The 19,221-nt window shown below is 36.8% G+C and overlaps 1 protein-coding gene across 1 annotated transcript in view; it reads right to left on the bottom strand.

Annotated features, from left to right (window-relative positions):
• The window catches only part of LOC149531035 (uncharacterized), an 83,849-nt gene that overhangs the window by 39,844 nt on the left and 24,784 nt on the right, over positions 1 to 19,221 (bottom strand). The window contains exons 2-3 of the mRNA XM_089811509.1: positions 18,665 to 18,743; positions 18,485 to 18,564 (exon numbers count right to left, since the gene is read on the bottom strand). Of these exons, the coding sequence (XP_089667635.1) occupies positions 18,485 to 18,564; positions 18,665 to 18,743 (159 nt within the window). The remainder of the gene's footprint in view (positions 1 to 18,484; positions 18,565 to 18,664; positions 18,744 to 19,221) is intronic.

The raw sequence follows: 19,221 nt of genomic DNA, 5'->3' as shown, positions 1-19,221 counted from the left end.
CTCTATCAACCTTTGTTTACCATGTTGAGGCTAGCCATGCTTGACACAAACATTTGCTTCAAGAATGTCAGTAAACTAGAAATTCTTTGCAACATTAACAAAAATAGTTTACAAACCATGTGACAACCAATCACACAAGTTGCTTCCTCTTGGCGTGATCTCTCATCAAGTTGAGAACCTAGGGGTGATTATAAATATATGTTGATATGTTATTTGCATCTTCTACAATCGATTTCACCCACTCATTTTTACCTATGTCCTTCAAATGAATGTAAGGCAATAGGTAGTGCAACCAGTCCAAAAGAGTGTTGGATGTCTCTCTTGAAGCAATCTTCCAGCTGGCACATGCCACTACATTTTCAGTGACAAATTGCACAACATTTTGTATCCCCGACTCTAAAGCATCCTCCTCCAACATCAAGCTCAAAAATTTTGCATTATTTATTTTTTTGTTGAAGATGTCAACTGACTTCTAGAAAATCAGCTCACCCTTTGAAGCCAGTAAACATATTGATGACAACGTAGTTCCTTCATTCTGTCCACCCTCTTTTGATCTTCCATAATTGTTTTTGCATAACAATAGCATCTTCAATCAATCTCCCAATTTAATGCATTTGAAGAGGACGCCTCGCACCCTTACCCTTCAACAATCAATGTTGTCACCAAATACTGTTAATATCAAATATTTGCCATGTTGAAGGGAAAGTTGTTGTAATTCCAAACTTGTGTGCATGCCTCAACTACTTCTTTATACACCTCCTTGCTGCACCCAATACCTTGAAATGAAGGTTGTGCTCTCAATATGGTTTTAGACACAGAAGTCCCCTATGACCGAGCTGTAACTCAAGCTAGATGAAGCTGATGTATTATGTGTGTGAACCAGAACTAGAGTCTGCAATGCTACATCAAGTCATAAAGGCAAATAACTACTTCTATAGCTTCATTTTCCATAGGCATCTCCAAATTCATCTCATCTACTAATGGAAAAAGTGCTATCATTTCTGATTTCACCTCTTCTAGGGCCTCTAGACATCCCTTTGGATCATCATTAGGAATGCCTGCAAGATGGTATTTGAGGCAATTGATACCTCCAATAAGCTTCTTCATGAAACAGGTAAAATCACACTCCTCACAATCAGTCCCATTGTCGCATGTTTTGAGACGGTGCCATAGTTTCCAATGGGTGTCAACTTCCAAGGGTAGGTACAAAAATTTAGCTTCCACGTGTTGAATTGGAACCTTATGTAGATCCACATGTATATTTACCTTCAACATTAATAATAACAATTAATAAATATAGCAATTTGAACACAACTTTTTAAAATCGTGTAAAAGTTAACTGCATTTAAAATTTTGAAATGTAATATGGTAACATGGTAATTGAATTAATAAGTTTGGCAAACATTACATGTTTTGACCCTAAAAGGTAAACCTTACATTAAGGAAAAATAAAAAGTTTTGAAAAAAATTATTCAGTTAAATTTAAGCAGCTAGCTATCAACAAAAAAATTACAATAATAGAACTCAATGCAAAAAAAATTATAAATTTTACATGCTTCAAAATTAGAAATGATTTATGAATTTATATGCGGAAAAGAAAAATGAACCAACCTAATGCAAATCCAAAATTTCAAAAAACTGTTCTTCAAATCTACTAACAAAAATTCCAGTTTACTCTAGAATGCTCCAATGTTGTTGTGAACTTGTGTGTGTTCAACAGGGCGAACTAGGCCTTCTAGAGGCAAAAATCTGCAGTTTCTCTAAATTTATTGCACTCTCCAAAAGCAGTGAGACAATAACTTAATTAAATATCCAACAAATACTCAATTTGAAAAGCCGGCAGGTTAACTCTACAAAAGCCCACCATAGAAAATTTTGATAAGTCATCGTCAAGTTTGCTAACCATGGGTATGATCCTAAAAGAAGGTAAGCAGTCAGATTTGTAGCTCTTGTATGCCTTGGATTGATCACATTAGTGTTATTGGATTCCTTAATGTTACTTGAATTCTACATAGAGCTATCATGTCCACCTTTTCAAATTGCCATCACAGAGAAGACCTCTTGCCTATTCTCTTTCCCATAGGCTAAAGGATAGAGTAAGGGAGAGGAAATTTAATAATATTTTTACATTGGGCCCAATAATTCTTTATTTGCAAGGCAATTTGACATGATATAATAATTGATAAAGTGGTTTGAAACATTTATTAGAAGTGTTTTAAATATTTGGAGGGAAATAAGGTCCTGGTCTTAAAAGGTATATCAAGGAAGTGCCCAACTCCATTTCAAGATCATGATTTCATTAGGTATTCTTCATATTGAGCTTGAGCTCAATTCAGCATTTGGGTACAAGAATCATCGCCTACAATTCTGGAATCTGAGAGGAAAAAAGCTCTCTTGGCTTTCTTTTGAGAGATTAGGACATAATAAACACTTGCCTCTTCCATGTCAATTCTACACAAGGTTTGTAAGGTGCAATTCTGCAATCCAAGAGGACAAAATCTCTTGTCTTTCTTTTGAGAGATTCAGACGAAAATACATACCTCTTCCTTGGCAATTCTACACATAGCTTGTAAGGCGCTCTAAAATTAGAGGTTCGTAAATAAATTCCAAATGTAAGGAATCAAGATCCATAAGAAAAAATGAGGAGTAATTAACTGATTGATTGGAACACCATTATTTCACAATTTCAACATACATGTTATCACTGTTTGGCAGAACATTCCATTCCGAATGGATTGGAACTACCATTCAGCATCATAGAGATCTGGGGGGATAGATGTGGTGAAGCTTAGACAGGGCTTTTGGACATTTTAGGAGGTTGCAACCTACAAAGACTTCATCATTGGTGACTGCCAGAAATGCTAAATGTTTGTGAGAGAAATATACAGATCATAGCATACGAAGAAGTACACACACCATTACAAGAGATTAGTATAAGTGATTGCAGAGAGTGGAAAGGAGCTCCAAGTCCATCTCAGCTGATTGCAAATTTCCAACATCAACATCTAGTTGATATCAGCTGCAGAGCCAAGTATCGAGTTTATCAAATCATGTGTTATCTGCCACAGGCATACCAAGACTGTTCTCACATTGCAAGGTTAGTCAACTTTCTGTCATCATTCCTGGGAGGTGCCAACCGAAGAGATCAGACTCAAGTGCTGAAAGAAAGACTCCAACCCATGATAGTTACAGGACCGCTGTAAAATAACCTGTGAGTGCATACTTATTCTAAAAATATTGATTTTCAGCTCACATACCAATAGCTGTTAGTTTGGTGTTTGAGGTCTTAAACTAAGGGTGCTCCACTGTATAAAGTATGAATTGTGAATAGAAGTGTAACCCGTCTACCATTAGTGAAATATCATTACCCAGTGCCAACTCAATTTGTTAAATATCATTGTTTAAGCTGTATGTATGATAATCTTTCTGAATATGATGAGTTCCACATCACTGTAGCAGTCTATTGCTAATTTTGAGTTTATATTTATTTCAGTTTGAAAATCCATAAACTACAAAATAATCAGAGGCATTATATGAGAACTATTAAGTGAACTACGATCTCATTTGTAAGAATATACCTTGAATTTGTGGCGTATTGGAGGCTGGAATTTTTCTGAAAGGATTCTCCCAAGGAGCATCTGGGGTAATCTTTGTGTTTATGCTTTGCTATTCCGTTGCATTATGGATCTTGCATACACTACCATATCTTCTCTTATAAAGGTTGTGGAATAACTTTTGTGATTCTAAATTCCTAACATTTAAGTATCAGAAATCAATTTCAGGTTGTGGAAGGGGATGCTCTCCTCAGCTTTTAACCTTTTGTTTTTGTCAAAGTTGTGCATAGGTGAGACCAGAATTGTGCTAGAAAATAAAGGCATGCATTTGATGACTAAAAACCCAAATGTGTACTCACATTTTGCAGATTAATGTGAGAATGACAAGATGGCTGGTGGTGTCATTGGAGGCCATTTGGCACCACTTGAGCAAGAAGCTTCACAATTGCATATCTTTTGGGTGCCATTATGCAGGTGTGATGTTTATCAATACTGTAGACATGTTAAGAAACTCCAAAACAGTATTTCATTTAAGGATGCCATTATGGCACAAAGAGATGCCATTAATGGCAGAAATAGCTTGGAGAGAAGTGTGGTCGTGTGAAATGGCATCTGGAGCAGCTAATTGGCAACGTTGGGGGTGTTGTAGGTTGTGCCTGATGTGAACAGGCAACACTGGAAGCTGGGTATTGAAAGGCAATGCAAAAACCAGTTCATAAAAGGTGCAGCCTGTGCCAAATCCAAAGTAAAAGAAAAACAAATAATATTTAGGGGCTTCATAAGTGTTGCATATCACAGAAGTAAAGGACTAGAAAACAAAAACAAAAATAAATGCTACAAGTGAAAATAGAAGGGGTGGAAGCAGTGTGAATATATTGCAAGTCGGACTGTAAAGGTGAAATGATGCCCCGAAACATAATATGTTCCCCTTTCATATTGCTTTAATGAAAAAATAACAGATTAGACCTTCCATATTGCTTAGAAGTGTGGCAACATTTCATTTTTTTAAAACATAGTAAAAGTGACTTAAAAACTTTCAATGTTTAGATTGGACTTTTTTCTTTCCCACATGCAGTTCTCTAAATGATGAATATGAAGCAGAAGCCAAAAATGGGCAAGGATAAATAAAATAAAATCCCACTCACAATATTTCTAATTAAATCAGTTCTCTTACATTTTGGGTAGGCCTCTCCATATTTTGAAAACATGGTCACATGGTAGATATTGGAGAAAAGTGCTTATGTGCTCAGCCCTGGTCACATAGATGTGAAAGTCATTCTTTAGCTGCTTAGCTACATGAACAAACTCTTGAGGGCATACAACTTCGCCTTAAGCAGTTTTCCGGAGTATGGTATCCTGCTCATTTGGAGGAGCTTTTTATCAAAAAGATTTGGAAGTGCATGTTTTAATGAAACTTATGAGACCTACATAGTGTAGTCGAAAACAAGTTTTCATCACTCCTATGTTTTTGCACGTGTTTTCAGCAAGTGACCAATATATTGCAAACAGATGTTCAGATAGGTTTTGCTCTTGAGGAAAAGCGCTGTGTGAACATGGGAAATTTCGGCTCACGGTTCAATGGGCGAGAAATTGACAATTAACTTATGCATCGAAGGTTGTGATCATGGTGTCATGGAAGTTCTTGCATACATTTTGGAGCTTTGGCACTACATAGTCAAGTGTACAAATATATCAAAGCTATTATCAACTGGTTTGGAGATTGGGGTTTTACTTTGCCCTTTTTGAGCCACTAGTGTTGCAAATGAGTTTTCTGTTTGTGCCAGGGCCACAGATAATTGTTACATCCCAATTTTTGACCTAATTTAAAATATAGCCGTTTAGGTTCAGATGAAGTCAGTTGACAGTTAATTTGGTTATAATCCTATGAAATGGTAAGATGGTTAGTCGTTATAATTTCAAAATGAAGATAACAAACTAGTTGATCATTTGTCACGAATTCATGGAATTGAGAATATGGTTAACCGTTATGATTAATTATAATTAAATAATTTATTATGATAATATAATTTAACTGCGGAGAACTTCCATGCAGGAAACACGTCGAAGGGGTGGAAGCATTGTCAGAAAAGAATTAGGCACAGGAGCATCACCATCACTGGGCAGATGGGTTGAGAGCATAGCGACTTGAAACAAGATACATCTGTAGGACCCACATGAGCTATTTAAATAAATAAATAGAGAAACATAAAATAATTGAGTTAAAATATAACACATACCTTTAGAGATTGTTTATTAATTTTTATCTTATCATTATAATAAACACTTACATACGAACACATAAATATAAAAATGAAATGGCACCAATAAATTATAATTATATAATCTAATGATGTCACCTCATCATTAGACTTATGTGAACGTATATAAGAACGTATTATAATAATAAAATAAAGTTTATAACTCTTCAACTCCTCAATTCTTTTCCCTCTTTTTTTCTCTTCTTTTCAAACTTGAATTAATGTTTGAATTCGAATGGACATCTTGAGAAACCGATGGAAGCCGAGGAGTCACGGCTAAACTTTAAATGAAGCCATGAACCGACTAAGGAAATGATTCTTTCCTCACTTTTCTATTATCTGATCCATTTCATATTAAGCCGAGCTTAGGCATTCTCGACCAAACATTTCCCAGTTTTTATTTTCTCAATTCCGAATTCCTTATTTCCTCTTTATTTTACCAGCGACTGAAATTTGAGATCTAGTATCAATTAGCGGGTGAGCTAGTAGCCAGCAGGAGTTCCGGTTAGGGCAAGAGGAGCCACGTCTTAATCACAGGTCACGAATTTTAAACAATCACATGTCATACTTTACCTTTTCTTTTCTAAGTTTTAAGCCCAACCTTAGTCGGCTACTCATTCCAAGGTTGAATGAGATACAGTAAAAGCATTTGTAATTTCATAGCTCAATTTCCACTAAATATAATGTCTGTTGACAGTCAATATAAAATGATTTACTTGCTTTACATTCCCAATTTATTCCTTCTTCCATGAATATAAGACTAACTGCAGCCGACTTTTACAATACTAGGTATATGAACTATAAAATGTGTAATCAATTTATGCTTTCCATACTGGAGTAAAGGTCTGACTACAACCGCTCATATATTAATAGGACTGTGAATGAAAGATTTCATGTAATTGAATATCATAAGCCTACCTTCATTAGGTAGCAAACCGAATGCATCCAACATATTTATACCTTGCTGATGGTCTTATGCAAATTCTTGGAATCATTGAGATCTTTTAGTTTTACCTCTATAATTCATAACATCTTTATGAAATTGAATTGTAGCTGTAGAGAGTATTGAAATCAGTATCAATAAACATGCTGTCATAATCTTCAAAAGAATGAACAAAATACTCATGGATTCAGAACACCAAGGATTCACTTGGGCATAGAAGCCGTGGAATGGTGAAGAGGCGTAAATAGAATAGAATGATCATAATCTTTCAAGCACCTAGGATTCACTAGCAAAGAAGCCATTGAAATGATAAAGAGGTGGAGATAACCTGCAAGAACCAAGGATGAAATCAGCTATGAATAACTAAGTAATGAAACACTTCATAGCTCATGCATGATCCTGTTATTGTAATTCCCTGCTGTCGAGTCTAGTGGTGTGGTTAGATACCAGGATGCTCAGTAGATGACAGATAATCCAAGTCCAATTCCAGGTAGGGAGGGTCTTTCTTGTTGGAGATTGTGTGGGGAATAAGTTAAGGTCCGAGTTTGGGTGGTAAAGCCCCTGACAATGTTTCACCTCTCCCCAAGTTGTCGGACGTACAACAGACAAAGATAAACTATACATTCAATTGTTGTCGGAAAACAAGTATTGTTATTTTTATGATGTATATGCAAGAAGGTAAGATTAATTGAGTTATTTCATCGTTACAATTATTTTACATCTAGATGCAAGAGATAGACTTATGGATTGTTTTTCATTCATATGAATATCAAATACGAGCATATTTTCTAATATTGAGTTATTGTCACAGTTAAGTAATCGGAAGGAAAGGAATGATATAGTGGTATCTGAAGCCTTAATTGATTCAGTGGTAACTGGAACCCTAAATGATACAGTGGTATCGAAAGCCGTAGTTGAATCAATGGTATCGGAAGCCCTGATTGAATCAGTGGTATCGGAAGCCCCAAGTGATACAATGGTATCAGAAGCCCTAAATGATCCAATGGTAATCGATGCCCTAATTGATACAATGGTTTGTGATGCCCTAATTTTATATAGTGGTTTTTTAATAGTAATCGCCATTTGATTTTGATATAGCGGTATTGGATGGTAGATGTTATATGATTTTGTTATAGTGGTATTTGTGGACTAATCTGGGTGATTGCAGATGCCTTCTTAAAATGATTTATCGGTTCAAATTTCCTGGTATGTGGATTTTAATTTCTATGGTAAATTCATTGATGTTGTTTTAAGTTCTTATTAAGAAATTTTGTCGAACTGATTATGAAATGGTAAATCTCATTCACATGAACATGACTGATATAACTGTCTTCCTATGAAATTGAAGTAATAACTGTATTTCTCTGAGTATGTTAGTTGTTAATTAAAACCCAGGAAAACGGGATGTTACAATAATCTTCACTGAGAAGTTACTTATCACACTACCATAGGTAACATATAATCGCATTTAGTGGGAGCTTTGGTAGTGATGAGGATATGTCGATTTATAGATTATCCTTGGTTTAAAACTTTAAAGAAAGTGTGCTACTGAACTATGGTGGATTCTTGATTTCATGTTTTTTGGCATGATATAAATGCTCATTGAAGACCTAAGATCTATTCAGGAAATGTTAATCATGACATCATGGTGAATTTCTAGATTTTGTTGAACCTTTGGTAGTGATAGGAGGTAGTCTTCTAGTGTCAAGTATAATGATCATTTTTCCTTGCAAGCTTTTGGATATTGCAACAATGTAGTTTGAGTTTAGTTGGCATGGGATGGTCAGTTAGGTGCTCAATACTGCTAGATAGACTCGGGTTGAAGCTGGAAATGTCTAGCATTTGGAGAGATCACATGTGGAATAGTGAACCTTGACAAGATTTCAAAAAAAAGACCCAGGAGTCTTCACTTTGAACTAGGCACGAGTTCAGCATGGCTCAATGCATCTTAGGATGTGCAATCTCACTCCTTACTCTTGGTACACTTGGCAAAGCGTCATCTCATAGCTATTGCCTACCTTGTTTTTAGATGCATTTTGTTTTGAGCCTTGTCTTTGTTTACCGCACAAGGTAAAAGGATACTTATCACATGTAGTACAGTAAGATATAACATAGAACAGATATTTTATTCATATACGCAATATGCACTTCAACGCTTAGAATATGATTATGCTCATTACAATGATGTTCCAAATTCCCTTCTGGACAATGTATATATACTTTCTCGAAGGGGTGACTCAACCATCACGCGCCCTTTCGAATACAATTCTACTCGTCGGCTACAATATAGAATTTACCAACAACAGTCTTCTCATGAGAGTGAGTCTTGAGTGAGACAAATTATAAAGGGCTAGTTTGAGTGCTGCATGTTTTATTTTTCCTTTGTCTCCTTAGGACCTTATGCATATGAGTTTTTTTTGAGAACAGCTTGGAGGAGTATGGGTTATGGTTTTCAACACATTTCCTAGCATTCGGAATGTTTGCTAGTTTGATCTTCCTTTAATCGAGAATATTACATCCTCGCTAATTGTTCTTGTGGTTTGACCCAAGGATTGAATGATTAGATATTGAGAAGGCTTTTCTATTTGGGATCTGAAAAGAGATCTAACTAGTCACAACTAGAGCACTCAGTGGCCCCAGCAAAAGGGCATGCTATGTGGTATAGTTTGATTTTCTTTCTCTATTCTATTGTTTCTTCCTAGAGGTTGGTATTCATGTGATAGTGGAGTTGAGGTTTCTGTGGATCTATTGCTATCATTGTTTCTCTTGTCTTTACTATTATTACACATCATTGTGTTATAACAATAGTATGGGGACTCCTTAATCTCTATTCTAAGTAGTCTTTGTGATGTGGAGAAGTTAGGAGAATCACAGAAATCAAAGGTGAGGTTGAGAGCAAGCAATTATTTTGAAGAAATATGCTCTGATTTGTAACACTTTGGCTGCAAATTGCAGATCAATGTGTGTGCTATTTGACACTAGATGAAGACTTTACTGATGAGGAAAAGTGCACAGAAGGGCTTGAGATTGCAAATTGGGTTGACTAGTGGGTGTGCTTACCCTATTTGTAGTGCAATTAGTTGGACACACGTGCGACGTGATGTAGTCATTGCTATAGATATATGAAGGGGAGTACTTTCCATCTACTCAAAATTATTTGCTACTATTTGTTGATGCAAGTTTTGTATCACTTACATAACATATTAGCAATTGAACATTTGATACGGAGTATCAAACATACAATTCCTCTCTTGAAAAGTTATTGCTCATGGGATATGAGAATAACTCCAATGTTCCTTACTCTTGTGGATACTCGCTCATTTTTATCGATATGATTTGCTGGTAATCACGTAGGCGACCTTACGCTATTCATTCAAGGATGACTTGGACTTTAGTGGGATGAAGGTGATGGTGGTCTGGTTTGTGAAATGCGCGGAGGCAGATAATGTTGATGGTGGTGAGGATGTAGAATGTATCTGCCAGTGATGATGTTGATGGAAAAGCGATGGTGGTGGAGGGTGAATGGGTGCGTTTTGATACTTAGCTTACTTGTCTAACTTCCTTCTCTAAACTTCAACTACCCAACTACTCACTATTCTACTTCTACTCCTGCGAATGGAAGTTTAGCAAATGGACGGGGATCGAACCTAATGAGAGCTGACCAGTGGCCTCACTTCCACAGGTGCAATGATTCAAAGGAACAATAAACTAGTTCACCACACAAGGCTTCCCAACCAGCCGCTAGGATGCTAGTGGTCTAGTATTGACCCCTATCAAACATTTACCAAAGCTACCATACAACTATCCATCTACTTCACTCCTACTTAGCAACTTGAAATGAAATTTGCTTCAACAACTTGAAAGGAAATCTAACTAAGTGGAAGTAGAAAACATGCAATAATACCCAATGTTCTTAATCAACATGCAAAACGCAACAATGAAAAAGAAAGCAATTTTGGTATTATCTTCGCAACAATTTCTCCAACATTTTACAAATGAGAGCAAATGGCCTTTCATAGGGGCCAAAAACATAAACAGACGGTGGAGATCAAAACAAGATCAACGATCCAGATTGGATCCTCAAAACCCTAATTAGCGTTGCCACCCCATCTACCAATGAGAAGCTACCACCTCATCAATGGATCGATGAAAAAAGTGCAAAAAGTGGCAACCAATGAGAAGGCACCAAAATGGTGGCCAATCAGAAATAGACACTTGTCCTATTCTAGAAGAAAGGGAAATTGCCACTTGGGCTTACATCAAATGATCTTCTAATATAAATCTTCCCTTTCCTTTCATTTTCTTAGCTAAGACAATAAACTTAGCTAGCCTTTCATTAACTTCTTCCATAGGAGGACAAGGTGTGTGCTTCACCCGAAGTTCCGCTGACTTCGCCACGCTGCTCGCTGCTTGTAGTATCCTTTCGTGATCCTTCTCATATTCCTTCGAAAATTCAATAAAAGCACTAAGAGAGGAAAGGGTGCCCAAATGCTTTTTCTTGATAGCAACCTTTCCCAACTCATCCAACCTCGATCCAAAATCTATCTCATTGATATCCTCTTCTCTGATATCCTCAAAATCAAGTGCCACCCCAACATCGCTCATCATGGTTGAAATGGAAGTGTCGACGCTTGGGCTGTGCCGTGCAATCTCATTATGTATTTCTTCAAGTGTTCTAAATCTGGTAGTCAATGCAACAAACCAAGATTCAATTATACTCAATCCTCTCTCATCAACCAACCTTGCCCTTTGCAGGTATGCCTCTGGTAGCCCAATGAACGCCTGTAGCCTAGGAATAGCCATATCTTTAATGGGAAAGAAATCTTTCCACTCCTCTTTCAATAATTTGAACTTGTCTCTAACAGCCACTAATGATTGGAATGTCGAGATGAAGGAAGGCAAGAAATTTCGCCCGTCTTAGATTGTATCATGGATCCAATCCCTGACTTCATGTAGCTGAGCTGATATCTCTTCTGAATTGCTCCCGCTGTCTTGAGGAAGGGCTGCCTGGTGCAATTGTTAGACGGGCTAGCAATCTCTCCAACATTTGTTCTCGGCCTCCAACTTTACTATTCTTTCATTTGCCTTCCTCAACCTTTCTCTGATTGATGCTATACCTTCCTAGACCTCCTCACACTCCATATCATTTGTATTCCTTCCCAAGTTATGTTCCACTATCTCATATTTCTGGGCCGTGATCTCATCCACTGCCTTGTTGACTATTGGAATAGCAATCTGAACCTTTCGGTGACCATCACTATCATTCTTGATTACCCTTGCCACCGTTTTTGCCATTTGTTTTTGGTTCTCGCTATCACCCTTTTCCATTAACCCTTGGATGTCCTCAACTGTATGGGCCGTTACCACCTCACCTCTTGGCATAAGCATTTGCCTCAACCATGGTAGTGCAGTGCATCTCCCCAAATCTGGATTAGCTTCAACTAACGAAGCATCACCGGTGGCCTCCGGTGCCTGACTTGTTGCCTCAATGTCGATTGGCCCATCTTCTTCTCTACTAGTTTATGCCATATCATTTCCTTGTTGTTTCTCCGAGAGAGGGGAGTACTCGGTGCTTTCACTATAGCCACTTGATTCCGAATCAAAGCTCACCTCCACCACGGCCCCTTTATCACTTGAATTGACCTCTTGGCTTCTAGCCTCAATTATACTCTCTTGATGGCGTTGCATGTTGTCTCTTGGCTAGAGGTTCAAGATGTTCTTTACCCTTCTCTACCTCCAAAACTTTCTTCTTGCCGTTTTTAACCATCTCCTGTTGCCGGCCACTTCCTTCATTCCTCTATTCGACTGATTCTGCCTGTCTCTCCTTTGGCATCATCATCTCATAGGTAAGGGAAATCCTTTGCCTTTGTAGCTTCCTTAGTCTTTCATTATACCACGACTCAGTATGTAAATCTACGGCCCTCATAACTACCTCCAAGGAAGGATTCTAATGGTCATCCCAATCCATTGGATTCAACTCTGTTCCTTCAACTGTATCATAGTCTTCTCTCAACACATTTCCATCATCCTTCAGTTGATCAGGAATATCAAGGCCTCTCCATCTGATAGCCCTCATCATGTTCACTGACAGCCTTGACAAAGCTAGCTTTCTCACATGAAAGTCATCCTTGGCGTTGGCCCAAAAGTCTTCTATGGTGGGAACATGCTTGAATTCATTTCCATGAGATACCTTGATAAGACCCTTAGGATCAAATCCTTGCCTTGCTCTGTACCATCCTAGATGATACCATTCCAATTCCTTTTCTGCAGCCTCAAAGGAGGCCCGATTTGGGTAACTATCATTGCCAATTATGATTGAGAATGTAACATCTGTTTTCCCTTCATTTCCCATCATTTTATCATAGTGCTCAAGTTGCCTAGCCAATTCCATTAAAATTACCTTATCGGGTGGGTATCTTGGAAGCCTCTTGGGACAAACTATACTTCCTACCACTCTAATGTATGTAAACTATGGAAATTGGATGAACCAACTCCCATACTTCTTAATTCTTGCTTTTGCTTCTGGTGAAAATCTCTTAGCAGGTGTCCCTTGTAATACCCTTACTGTCTTCATGGCGAAGGCATCACAAAATATCTTGTAATCCTTGTTGTTGTGCAAATGGAGCTGCGGATAGCATTCATGTACCAAATATTGCCCCGGTCCACTACCAACTTCTCCTAAGGCCTTAATTCCCAAACTCTTGTACAATCTAGCAATTAGGTAGAACAGATAGGAGCCCATGTAGGATTGCCTTTGGTTTTGTACGATTTTGAGTTGCAATTCTAAGTCCTCGCTTATGATCTTGGCCCAATCAAATTTTCTTTACCCCTTTTCAATCTCATCAATGAAGAAGTACATCCAATTTTCAAATTGCATCCCTTGAGCTAGGCCCATGATTCGGCTGAGAAAACAACGAGATCGCCATATTCTGGTTTGAAATCTGCCATTGTGAACCTTGTTGATCTGCTAACACCTTTCTTTCCCTCATGAATCCAGTTCTGCTTTACATGTGTGAAATAGGCCTCTTGGTTGTCTTGAAATGATTTGGTTGCCTGATCCATCATCACATCCGTCATACCTTTGTACTGGAGAATGTTGAATGTTTTTTCAATTGCTTGTTCCCCAATGTTGGCCAACACTCTCTTCCCTTCACCAAAAATGATGGATTTACTATTTAGATCAAATCTGGATGCACACTCTATGATCAACTCTGGACACGGCAATGTAGGAGGAAAAGCCGCCGCATGTACAATTCCACTTTTGTATATCCTCTTTGCCAAAGGGGATTGTCCTTCCTTCAGTCTTTCCTTCATCCGTATCATGTCCAATGTACCGATATTGGTGTGGATTATTCTATTCATTTTCGAGAAGAAGGGCGTTTTGGGCATCATATCCTCTTTGTCTTTCTTACTGTTTGTCCGCTTCGGATTCTTACTTGCACTAACATCCTCCATGCTCGTCGCCCTATTATGGGATGGTAGACCAAAAGGCAAGTAGAACCAAGGGAAGCAATCCTAAGACTAGAACGAAAGAAGGATGTCAGCTTAAGGACCCCTTGCAACTCTAGATGATGAAAATTCACCTTAACCAATAATCTTACAACGACTTTTCGAAATTAGGACTTGACCTTGAGAAGTTCAAATCCCTTGCAAATCAAAAATTTATCATGCAATTCACCTCCAAATAAAATTACCCAACCTAGGGCAAAAATTGCAGCCTCTTGCAAAAATCAAAATTTTATCTCCCACAAAATTCGGCTCCCACAAAATTCGGCTTCCACAAATTTCGCCAAGCAAGAAGAGTGCAGATCTGCTCTTGCAAAATCGCCAACGCCTTCGGAAGGAGAAGTGAGAAGTGAGGAAGAAATGGGAGAAAGGCCTCCTCTTATACCCAACTTTCTTACTCCCCCCAAACTAGCTGACTTGGACCCTAGGAACAAGAAAAACAATAATTAATGCAAAATTATGGCCCAGAATTAAATACTTAGCTAAATATTAATTTTGCTAAAATGAAAATTGCCTTTTAAAATTGCCAATTAGTTCTAAATTGCAAAAGGAAATTAAATGGTGCCTTGGAGATGTTAAATATTTCCATTTAATGAGGATTTAGTAATTAATACGTCATTAAAATTGGATTTTGGCTAACCAAAAGCCATTTTTCAATATTAAATTACCAATTTCATTAAAGGCAAAAAGTTTTCAAGGCAATTTTAATCTATTAAAGCCAATTTTTTGCAATTTTTACCCAAATCGATTTTGCTATGCCAATTAAAATTTTTTTACAAAAATAAAATAAAATTGCTTCTAGAGCCAAAAATCGATTTTTTGCAACTTAGCCTAATTTCTACAAAATTAAAATTTTCACCAAAGAAAAAATTGAGATTTTCCAAAACTTAAGTCTAACAAAAGTTTTTCCTTATGAAAGATTATTCAAATTTACACAATTATATCCGGATTTTCAAAGGAAAACGTCTAAGTACAAATTTACAATTTTATCCTACCAAATATTGCTCTTTAAAATTTTGTCTGGCCTAAGGATGAAATTGGTGGCTCTGGAAAATCAAGCGAAGCCGGGTGAAAATAAGCTAAGTCTCCCCACATTTGTCCTGAAGGTGCCAAGGCGTGAAATTTTCAAAACTCAAAAATTTTGGCAACCCAAAAATTTGCCGAGGCGATAAAAAAAAGGGGGTCCCCAAAGAATTTGGGGCAATGGTGTGAGAACCTCACAACACTATTTAAATTTGGTTTTTGTGTACACAATATCAAGTTGAAGCAAGATGTAGTGATGGGAGTGTATGAGCACAAGAAAGTTCAAATGGTGCAGATTGGCTATGGAAATCATTCCCTACATGTTGTTTACCTTTGACCCCTTATCCATTTATACAACAAGTGCGAGAATGTTAGGTAAGGTGTGTTGTACATCTTGCATAATAATTTAATATTCTTATTTTGTTGTAGTGCATCCAAAATGCGCATATCACACTAGGCTTTGCTAGGGAAACCTGTATGGGACATTGGATGTGCATCTAATATTAGTGACATGCTTTACTGAGCACATAATTTTGAATTCATGATTTATGTAATACAACGGTGATTTTGTGCAAGACTGTCCTATAAAAGAAAGCCCATGCATAGTTTTTGATGCATGCATTGGAAAGCATGTAATGGAGGTTACATATTTGGTAGGATCCTAATGAAGTCAGGGAGTGGGATGTGTGGTTTTATGTTTTTGGATTGCTCACGAGTGTGATTGGGTTGCCTAATATTGCTAAAGTTATACATAGAGAACTCTATAAGTGTCTTGTGATCTCATTCTTGAGATAGCACATTGAGCTCATGATGCTATAGAGGTTGTGTTTCTTCCGAAAGGTTTTTCCCATAGAACATCTAGTGTTATCTTAGTGTTCAAACTTGGGTATTCTTTTACATTATGGATCTACATGCTACTTTACCATAAATGTTCACATTTAAGTTATGTCAAGTTTGCTTTTGTGGCTTGAAATTCCTAACATAATAAAGTAATAACACAAAATTAGGGAAATGGCAATTAAGATAAGGAAGTGGTAGGAGGATCAAGGTAAAATAAGTTAACCAAATGACTTGTCAAGAACTTAAGAGGCAAAAAGTCACCTAGGTCAATTGTGTGTAACATCAATAGATACAACTAAGCATAACAGGTCCAAACACTCACCCAATGGATCCACATTTATATTTGTTTAAGCCCATTATCAATTGCAATCCAAATTCACCAACAGCTATATCAGTCAATCTATCAATCGCTGTTTTCAGTAAACTATCTAACATGGACAAATTGGAGTACAATTCAACGGAGTCATTCAACAATATTTAAACCTCTCAAATTATGCATGTGTATTTCTCCTAATCATGTCGATTATAATTTACAATATGCTATTTATCAGATGACTAGGGGAAGATAAAACTAAAGGAAACAGTTCTCTTTGATTGCAAAGGCTTCCACAAAGTTATTCACTGCATTAAAGAAAACCACAACCTACCTATAATTACCAAATTTTGCTTGTCTCAAGCTACCCATAGTGATAGGAACCTTACATCCCAACCTCATATTATTGTAATGAGCACAATGATCATAGCTTAGTTATTTAGTTATATTTATATGTTGTGTATTTATCCCATATTCACCACAAGATTTGTAATGAGTTCACTTTAAAGTATGGATTTATCCTACAAAGGTCATGTACCTCATAAGTCACTTTAGTGATTTTACATATTAGTGTTGCAGTAAAATAAAAAAGATCTTGCAGTCATATTTTCTATTAAAGATTTTCTCTTAAGGAGGTTGTCCTCTCTTGAAGAGGCTTGTAATACTTATTCTAGATTCCAAAATATACAATTATTTGCAACTATTTTCACAGGTTGTGTTCTTTTCACTTATTATAGCTTCTGTTTGATGACATTCTGTAGGTAATAGAGAGAAAATTCTTTTGGGTTGAAACTGTGTGCTTATTTTCATCGATGTTTCAAATCACACCTACTGATTCATCATCAGGAAGAGGAATTATGAGAGAATTAAATTGCAAAGATAGTGTTATAAGGGAGGAGAGTATATTAGAAACAAGAAAACAAATTCAATTTTCTCTCCTTCTCCCTTATAAGACTATCTGTACAATTCACTTCTCTCATAAATCCTCTTCCTGATGATGAATCGTCAAGTGTGATTCGAAACGTCAATGAAAATGAGCACAAAGTTTCAACCCAAAAGAATTTTCTCTCTATTCCATGGAGTGTGAAAAATTGATCCCATATATCTTGCAGGCAAGTTCATACCACATAGATGCCCCCTTCCACATTCAAAACAAAGAGGGAGCTTTTGAAAGGATCTAATCTTCAAGTAATTTTGGGGATTGATATACATCATTCTCAAGAAAATCTGATCAAGCTGCAAAGTGAGTTAATGTTAAACGGCCAGCAATTTGTTTATTATTTGAGGTGTTAGTTTGATCATGCTCCAAAGTGGGTGAAGCTTAAACAGATGATATGTTGTTTGTTGTTTGGCCCTTGAAATGGAGGGGTGTTCATGTCCAAGCTTACTTGAAGATGAGATCCAGAAGGAAAGACCACTAAATCCTCTTTTCATATTGAACACAAATAAGAGCATCTAAGAGTAACCCAAGACAAGCAAATTTGAAACAGCATGCATGCTTTACTTTTGGGTGCTATCATAACTTGCATTTTTAAGCTACCAACCTCCTTTATTTTCTAGGACCCTCATTCTTAAACTAAATAGAAAATAACTAGATTTTCATTTTTGAATCACAAGTTCATTGAAGCTATGCATTCCTCAAAGTGAGCCCACAACACATGTTCCAACTCAAGTTTAAGGACTAGGGATCGTAAACATGCCTAGGCTATCCCTCTCAAACTTGTGAAGCGATTTAATATGTCAAGAACTGAAATGTCTCCCAAGCAAGGTGAATAATCTTTTTCATCATTTAAGACTTACCCAAAGACAGTTCTTAAATTAAGAGCATAGATTATCAAAAAGCAATATTATTCAGTTCTGTGAGATGCCTAGCAACCAACACTGCAGGTCCTTCAAAACTCTCAATATTCATATAAATAACTAAGGAACGGCATGGCTCATAATCACAACTAACATAGAAAATCAATAATCACATATTGTAAATCATGGATCAATTTATAATGGGAGGTTTTGTTCTGTAACATAGAATCTCAGAACATTTGCTTACCATCAAGCCTTTCAATCGCCTTTTCAGCCTCATCTGCATATTTATAACGAACAAAAGCAAATCCTCTAGAATCCCCTGTCCTGGATATGAGACAAAAGATAATGACTAGATTTAATTAACAATATTTAGAAATGAATGATACTTGCACCAAAAAAGACCATGTGTCCAAACATTTCGTACCTCCTGTCTCTTGGAATAAAAATGTCCACAACCTTTCCATATCGGTCAAATAGAGGATAGAGATCATCTGCAGTTGTACCTGCAATAGACAAATGTTGATTTAAAGCTGAAGCAGCACTCTGAAATAGAAAGGCAACAACTAAAACTATTGTGTTTGTGCGTAAAATCTAATAAAAGCATAAGCCAAAAGAAATTGAAAATGATATACAGTAAGATTGATATATGCTAAAGCCTAATAAAAACTAATTGTACAAGTTTAAAAATTTAATCAGGTCCATGGAGTTACCAATATTAAGGTATAGCTTGGGATTGACAGTGGCATGGTAAGCTATAGAATTTTATCCTTCTCCACAACTATAAGTCTATAACCATACATTTTTTCACCTTCATTTCTTCTAATTTAATTGAGTAAATTGTGTTAGGAGGTTCCTTGGGGAATTCAGCCTGTATCTTAGGTATCCCCCAGTAAGATTTATTGTGTGTGTCTATACACATTTCCCTCAATCATGGGATCTTGCACTTGATGCCTTTTGAAATAGATTTCACTGTGAATTCAT

This window comes from Cupressus sempervirens, chromosome 11 (assembly GCF_028749045.1).
Source record: "Cupressus sempervirens isolate cs-2001-9-10 chromosome 11, ASM2874904v1, whole genome shotgun sequence".
Taxonomy (NCBI): domain Eukaryota; kingdom Viridiplantae; phylum Streptophyta; class Pinopsida; order Cupressales; family Cupressaceae; genus Cupressus; species Cupressus sempervirens.
The sequence above is the reverse complement of the archived record's forward strand: the minus strand, read 5'-3'. Positions and strand labels throughout refer to the sequence as shown.